At 49.9% G+C, this 8,033-nt stretch overlaps 1 protein-coding gene across 1 annotated transcript; it reads left to right on the forward strand.

Annotated features, from left to right (window-relative positions):
- Window positions 1-479: 479 nt before the first annotated feature.
- Window positions 480-7,721, forward strand: DYNLL2 (dynein light chain LC8-type 2). The gene is made up of 3 exons (XM_039885739.1): window positions 480-763; window positions 3,646-3,784; window positions 5,721-7,721. The coding sequence occupies exons 2-3, from the start codon at window positions 3,653-3,655 to the stop codon at window positions 5,856-5,858; spliced, it is 270 nt and encodes an 89-aa protein (XP_039741673.1). The 5' UTR covers window positions 480-763; window positions 3,646-3,652; the 3' UTR covers window positions 5,859-7,721.
- Window positions 7,722-8,033: the final 312 nt, after the last annotated feature.

Genomic DNA, 8,033 nt, shown 5'->3' on the forward strand with positions numbered 1-8,033 from the left:
TTTGGAGGAAGGGAAGGGGTCCTGTCTTTTCCTCTGAGGCTGATGACTTCACCTCCATCCCCTTCCTCTACCTAAGGTTAGGATCTCTACTCTTTTCCATCAGCTCCAAGGGTCTGAAATCTCCATCCCCCTCTCTTCCTTTATTCTTCTTGGGATTGGGGTCTTTAGTCCTTCCCTCTCTCACAGCCTCGTTTCTTTACTCCTTTTTAGGCCTGGCCTCTCCAGCCCTGGGTAAAGGGGTCTGCATTCCTCTTTTCTCTTTAGGCCAACATTTTCCTCCCCCAACCCTTTCCAGCTCCCCTCACCCCCTCCCTCTGCCCCAAGGTATTGTGGGAGGAAACAAGATGTGGGGCGAGAGCGGCGCGGGGAGAAGCCCGCAGTGCGGGGCCAGGCGGGCGCAGCCAATGGGGAGCGCGGACGGCGGCGCGCGCGGCGGGGGGGGGCGGAGGCGGGCGCTATTTCAGCGGGGGCCGCGCGTCGGCCGCTCTCAGCGGCGGAGCGGAGCAGCGAGGTGCCAACGCAGAGCAGGCAGGCGGCCCGGCGGGTGCGAGGAGGAGCGCGGGCGGCTAAGGAAGCTCGAAGGGCGGACGGCAGCGGCGGCGGCGGCGGCGGCGGTGAGCGCTCCGCCCGGGGCTGCGGGAGCCGGAGACCGCGGCGGAGGCTGCTGCTGCAGGAGGAGCCGAAGGGACACCGCCCCTGCCCGCTCCCTGCCTCAGGCCATCGTTGCTCCCTTGAGGCCCCGCGCGGACTCGCTTGCGTGAAGGTGAGCGGTGGATGGGGGCGTCCTCGGGGCTGCGGCCTGCGCCCGTTGTGTGCGACCCCACGCGCGGTGTCCCTGCGGCCTCCTCGCCTCACCGATCCCCCGATCAGGGCTGGCTTCGATGTGACGCCCTCGGCGCCCCTCCTTCAAGGAGCTGCGCCACCCTGTGCTCTAGGTCGCGACTGGAAGCCCCGGGCTGCAGAGGTGCCGCTCTCGTCTCCCTCAGGAGCTTCCCTGCGCTGCGCGGAGGCCTCTGGTGTTTGGGGCCGAGCGGTTGGGGTGGAGAGGCTTCGGGCGTGACGCGGCTCCTCCTGACGCCGCCACTACCGCCACCCTCTGGGGCGTCCTTCGTGCGAGTAGGACGCCCAGTCACCCCAGCGCTGCTCGGGGCTAGGCGGGGGAGGGCGGCTGACCCGCCCGGGCGGAGGTGGGGAGGAGGATGCTTTTTCATTCCCCAGGTGCTGGCCTTCTGGGGGATGGGATGGTGGAGGGATATGGTCCCTCCAGAGGTCTGAAGGGAGAAAATACTAGTATTTGTGTGTCTTGGGGATTGGGGAGGGCGGTCCATGTCTTTCGGAGGCTTAGCCTTTTTCCTTTTTTTTTTTCTTTTTGTCGAAAAACGGGGGATGGGGGGGCGCGTAGAGGATAGGGTGCTGTCCTGGAGTGCTCTCTTCGCTTTTCAAAGGAGCTCCTGGCTCGTGACTGAGGCAGCTGGCCTGGGGCCCTCTGGTCATCTTCGGATCTGGAGGCACAGGTTCTTTTTTCCCAGGAGGGAGGGGCTAGGCTTGACACCTCCCTGTCTTTTTCTCACTGGCACCTTGGACAGAGGAGGCTGGGACTAGGCCTCTCCTCTCAGACGCCTGGGGGGCCAGAGGTGAAGAATCGTGGCATTGTAGTCACAAGACCAACGTTATGTAACTGCAGGCTCTCTCCTGGAGAGTAAGGTGGCTTTTAATTACTGTGATAAAGTTGTTCCTTTGGACTTTGGGGATGAGCAGGTGAGCTTGCTGGGAAAATGGGTGCTAATTTCGTACTTCAACTTCGCCGTCTGTTACCGGGCCCCACCCCCACCCTTTGGTTTATAAACAGTGCCCCCTTGTGAGTGGTGACCTGGAATATGGAATAGGCCACCAGGTGACACTAGTTTTCTTCACCCATAAAGAGCCTTATAATATCAGCATATACTTCTTGTGCTTCTCTTATACCTTTTCCCAAATTCACTGAAGTTGCCTCATTTATCTTATTTAAAAATCATTGGTTTTTAAAAAGATGTTGATTTGCCCAAGGTCATTTAGCTAGTCGGGTGTTGAACGAGGTTCTCCTGACCTTCCTCAACACGAGGCAGTGCTCACGGACACTCCTTGAGGCTCTGACTTTTCCTCTCAGGGTGTGTGGGGGCAGAGGGTGCTGGTCCACTGACCCTTCGCTCTGCCAATCTCTGCTGAAGTGGAACCAGCTCCGCTTAGTTTGGTAGTGCCAGACAAAGGTGCTTTGGATTTAGTCACGGGCTGTCTAACTGGCACCTGGCATGCATGCATTTTTTGCATCTGGTACAGGCTGAAGGAGTAGTTATGGGTTGTTTGCCCAGTCCACAGGCTAGTGTGGAAGAGATCAGGGTGGCCTGGAATGATACCAGGGATCTCTCCTTGAGCAGGCAGAACCCTGTGTATATAGCCTTGTATCAGACAGGGCTGGAATGACAGCATCTTTTGTTCACTGGGCTGGGCCACAGAGTAGTGGTGCTTTGAGGGGTGGGTCGTGACGGGTGGATTGTTATTGCTCTGTGTGACAGGATTGTGGTCAAGAACAGAGGATAGGATTTTTCAACTCATCTCCTCTGTTCCTGCAAAGCACCCGCACATGCTACAGACTGCCAGGCAGATTCTGTCGAGCCTACCTGGGATTCCTTTCATCCCAGGAAGGGACCATAGGAAGTCTACCTGAGAACTCTGGTTGCTATAGGATGAATACCTTGATTTAGATAGCAGAGATATGAACTAGGGCTGTTAATTCTTCATCTTTTGCTTCTCTGTCACCACTGGGCATTGGTAGCCTAGGAGTTGGCAACCTTTTTCTGTGAAGGGCCAGATAGTAAATATTTTAGGCTTTACAGGCCATACAGTATCTTCCAGCTGTTCAACTCTGCCATTGTAGTGTGTTCCTCTAAAACTATTTATAAAAACAGGTGGCAGGCTGAATCTAGCCAGTGCGATGACCCCTGTATAGATTGTCCTTGTTTGCAGATGTTCTCATATAATTTAAAGTAATTCTTATAACAAACCCTAACAGAGAGCTGTTTTCATTGCTAAAATGGGAGTAATCAAATGGAGAAAGACTAAGTGACTTGTCCAAAACCACAAGAGTTCATAGTCTGAACCAGAAATCAGGGCTACTGATTCCTAGTCTGTTATCTTTCCACTGTGATACCATGATGTAATAATGGTCATTAAATCAAGGGCTTATTGTGGTCAGGTGTTATGCCACCTGGTTTACCCTTAGGATAACCCTGCAGTCCCTATTTTAAGGTGATGGCATGAAAACACTTTGCCCAGGGACACAACTAGTAGGTGATATATTGTAGTATCTTTGCTATTGGTGATATTCAGAATATCAGAAATAGGTAAATTTAGTGTTGGAAAAAATCTCACTTTACATATGATAAAAACTGATGGCTGATTATATCTTTTTAAATTTATCTTGTATTTCCCAGGCTTGGGGACCATGTCTGATAAAAGCTTAGGAGCTCTCTCCTATTGCCTGTCATCCGTGTTTTCCGTTGCCCTCACCTTCTGTACTTTCCTCTCACTGAGGCCCCACTCTCAGTTGCTAATGTTCGTTGTTCAGAGCATGTGGTTGTCAGCCTCACCTCTTTGCTTCTTCTGCAGTGGCACGATGTCTGACCGGAAGGCAGTGATCAAGAACGCAGACATGTCTGAGGACATGCAACAGGATGCTGTTGACTGTGCTACGCAGGCTATGGAGAAGTACAACATAGAGAAAGACATTGCTGCCTATATCAAGAAGGTGCACTGGGAAAGCTGTGGCTGGTGGCCAGGGGTGGGAATAGGCAGCTGAACTGTGCCAAGGGAGGGCTGGAGCTGGGGACATAGGAAAGCAGGTATATCCCATGCAAAAACAAAACAAAACAAAACACCTTAAGAACTTGGAAAGCAGACAAATTAGGAAGTGAATTTTAATTGCCAAAGCGTTTACCTTAGTTCTTAAGAGAGACTCTGCTGGGTATGGGTATGTGTGTTCATTCATGTTTACAGATTATTATGTTACTTCAAGGGGTCGGGAAGAGAAGTTTCAGGATTAAATAGAACTGGCCCAATTCAGAACTATTCAAAATGAATATCAAGGATATTTGGATGGATAGTATATGATCATATACTAACTAATATTCAGGGAATTTCATCATTTAAAGTAAGCTAATCCTTGTCATGTAGGAGGTGTCCTCTTCTTTCTCTTAAAAAGGTTCTGCATCATGCCCTCCTCCTAAGAAAAGGAGAGCTTGAATATATAATTTTTTAAATGAATGAGCAATATTGGGGCAATGGGTTTAGCTCCTAAATTTCTGAGTGATGGGGTGAATGGATATGGTTAACATGGTGAGGAATTAGCTGAGCTAGAAGTGAAAAGTGGTACTGAGGGCCCTTGGTTACCAGTCAGGATCTATGTCCATTAGTGGCATAGTCCCAGTCTTTGATATTAGCTCTGTTATACCAAGAAGGATGCCTAAGAGTAGTGACATTCTGGTCCATAGAGGTGGTAGGGTGTCTTTGAGTTTTACAGAACTCTGCTTCCTACCCAGATGGGTGGAATGAGAAAGGGAAACTCTGGAGTCCTGAGAGAGTTTCTGAGTATGAAGCCAAGGGGTACAGAGCCAGGAAGGCTCCTGGGGGTGCTGGCTCCTTGCTGAGTGATGGATGGCTTTGCTGTCCTAAGGAGAGAATCCAGAATCATGGGCTCTCAGAGCCAGAAGAATCCTTAGATTATGTCTGGACCAGCTTTCTTGTTTTGCTGATGAGGAAAATGAGACCTAGGGAAGTGACTATGGCTCTCCTATGTTATAAAATCTTGAGTTAAGATTAAAGCTGGGTTTGGTAACGCATGCTCTTTCAACTGTTTCAACAGTACCTCTTGGAATCATGTGGTACAGGAGCTGTGAGGAGGCCAAACAAGTTGCCCCAGGGTTGGCAGCATTTCTGGGCTTATGGTGGCGGGCTATTGCCCTTTCACGGCTATGGCAGGATGCATCTAGAACTGAGCCAGCCGTCTGTTTAATTCTGTGTCCACAAGGTGACAGGGAGCTGCCTGTCTGATTAGGTCACAAGGATTTCCTCGGTGGCTTTGATACTGAATTTGTGCCCCTGAGAGATGTAAGCTGGGGACATAGGAAGTGCATCGAGGCTGAGAGGTCTCTGTTCTGATGCTTACAGCCCACACATTGCCTGGCACACAGGGACACCTTTAATATTGACTTACACAGAACTGCTTCCTGGTACTCCTGATATTTGGTCCCCATTTTGCTCTGGTGTCTTGGTTTTTGGCATTTGGAAATCCTAGTTTAGTAATGTGGGAGGCGATGGGTGGTGAGTCATAGAGGCTTGCCCCTCTGTTTTACTCATGCTGTGTGACACCGGAATGGTTCTTCTACTTTATTCTGCTTCTCTGATTCCCTTGCTGTAGAATCACAGGGTGGGCTATGGAATAGGGTAGCTAGAGGGAGGAGAGATGATCAGGGTGTAAAGTGCTGGAGAGAAATAATGGAGCCTTTGTGGTATTACATTAATAATGAGGGAAGGAGTGTCCTAGCCAGCCTTAGAACCTGAGCTCCTTAGGTTAAAGGAGCTGAGGCCATGGGTTGGGGGTGATGACTAATCAGAATCCCATTCTGATTTCTCATCCTCCAGCTGTTCTAATCACCTTTCTTCTCTCCCTTTTATTCTTCTTTTAGGAATTTGACAAGAAATATAACCCTACCTGGCATTGTATCGTGGGCCGAAATTTTGGCAGCTACGTTACACACGAGACAAAGCACTTCATCTATTTTTACTTGGGTCAAGTTGCAATCCTCCTCTTCAAGTCAGGCTAGATGGCTACAGGGAAGGTGTCAGTGGCGGCGGCAGCAATGGCAAGCAGGCGGTGTTGCTGGGACTGTTTTGCACTGGGGCCAGCATCAGGATGTCCTCTCCAATGGCTGTGCTACTGCATGGACTGTATACTCGATTTCATGTGTATGTCACAGTAAACAAAACCAAACCTCTTTCTGTTTAGTTGCCTGGGGAAGAAGGCTGCTTTATGTTTATTTTTCAAGAGTTAAAAAAATTTTTTGGTTGTATTGCACTAGGAAATCTCTCCCATCCCTCCCTTTTCTCTTTCTCTCCCTTTACAAAATAAAAAGCCCTCAAAAAAGCCTATGACTAGGAGGGCTGGGGAAAAGAAATTGGTTTCTGGAGGTGGTACTAAAACTGTGCAGCTGCTTCTTCCTGATGGTGATGGAAGGCCAGGGAGGCTGCAGGGAGACAGTGTTAGGATCAGCAAGGAGAGAGGGATAGGAAGGAGGGTAGGGGGATTGATCTAGTACCAGGGAGACTATTCCACTGAACTGTGATTCCACGACTTGGGGCAGAGGGTGTGGTTGGGGAGGGTGGATTCTTTAAGGGGCCCTGAGACGTGTTTGTCTTTGGTGTGTGGGAGTGGGGAGCAGATTTGTCTTGCTGTCTTTGTCAGAAGAGTTTCTAAGTAAGGGCTGTGTCTTTGTGGATTACCTTTTATTCTTCCTGCCAGAGCTCATGCTAGAAGGATGTTGGAGGTAAGAGCAGCTTGATTATTTTTCTTTGCATTCTTCTCTACTTCTGTGTGCTCCCTGCTTAGCTCTTGGTTTTCTCATTCCTCTGGAATTCTCTTAGAGCAGCCCCCATTAGTTGGCTGGCAAGGGAATTTCTGGTGACTGTCGTTCCTTAATTAGGTCTTAGCAATCAAACCAAATCAATGTCTCCCTTGATTCTCCTCTGTGTATGTGTGTGTGTGTGTGTATGTGTATCTTGGTTTGGGTAAAGGGGAGGGAGGGGTAAGACGGTGTGGAATCTCTAGAGTATAAGGGGAGATAGGGTGCATAGTTAGTTCTAAATGGGCCTTTATGTTAAAAACCTCTGGGAGATGTATGTTTATTGGGGTGAGGACAGGTGTCACCCCACTCAGCCATCTTGCCCAGACATTGCTTGCCCTATGGCTATCTGTTCCCATGAAGGCTTTAGGAGGATAACCCACAACGAGATGGCCAGGCTGCCACCTGCCCTGGAGTTGGCTTTCAGTGGAGAGAGAAAGGGACTTTGCGGATGGTTGCAGCCTCTTGTGGGAGGTAGGGATGGAAGTGATAAAGGGCTCTGAGGGGCTTGGGAGGAACTTTGGAGGCCAGTCTTGCAGTGATAAGGCCAGGTATCAGGAGATAGAGCAGGGCCACTAGTGGGAGGAGATTCTAAGGAGAGCGCTGGGGAAATCTTAACTGTTGGTCAAATAGGGATGGGGTGGGGTAAGGGTGGGGGAGTCATTGCTGGTTGAGCTGCTGATTCTTGTAAATTGCGTTCAGAACTCATGTGTATGGTTGACAGTGGGGGAGGTTTGGGATTCAGCTCATTTTTTTTTTTCAACTCCATCTGTGGGGCTGGTGGGGAAAGAGGAGAATGTCCCCTCCCTAAGCCTTTAGTGTATGCTGAGCTTTCTTTTTGACAGGTTAGGGTGGGGATTGGGATGATGAGTGAGTTCTATGTTTCAGACCCTTTTATGAATGTCCAAATAAGTGTTTTCCCCTACCCTCCCAGACTTGTGTGGCCAGTCGGAAATGTTTGGTGTTCATCTCTCCCTCATTTCTGGAGCAGGGGCTGAGACCCCGCTACATCTCTTATGCTCTGCATCCATGCCTCTTTTGGACATTAAAGGTTGATTGATGCACTTCTGATCTGTTTGGGTTTCTTTGGGGATAAAGGGGATGGTCAGGTGGCAATGGTGCCACACATGGGTGGCGTGGAAGGTATCTAGGATGGAGTAGAATGGGGGCCGAAGAGAGAAGACCAGGCAGATCATTGGCCTGAGTCAGGTTTTAGTTGTAAGGTCTAGGCTTGAGCCACTTAAATGGAAGAAAACCAGTCAGCAGCACTCAGCCACAAGGGTTCTTGGGTTCCTTGGTAGAGATAGCCAGGTGAGCCACATTTTAGGTCTTCAATATAACAGGTGCTATCTTCCCAAATTCCAATCCCAGGTTTGAGAC

Source organism: Pteropus medius, unplaced genomic scaffold (assembly GCF_902729225.1).
Source record: "Pteropus medius unplaced genomic scaffold, Ma_sr-lr_union100, whole genome shotgun sequence".
In the NCBI taxonomy this organism is placed as follows: Eukaryota; Metazoa; Chordata; class Mammalia; order Chiroptera; family Pteropodidae; genus Pteropus; species Pteropus medius.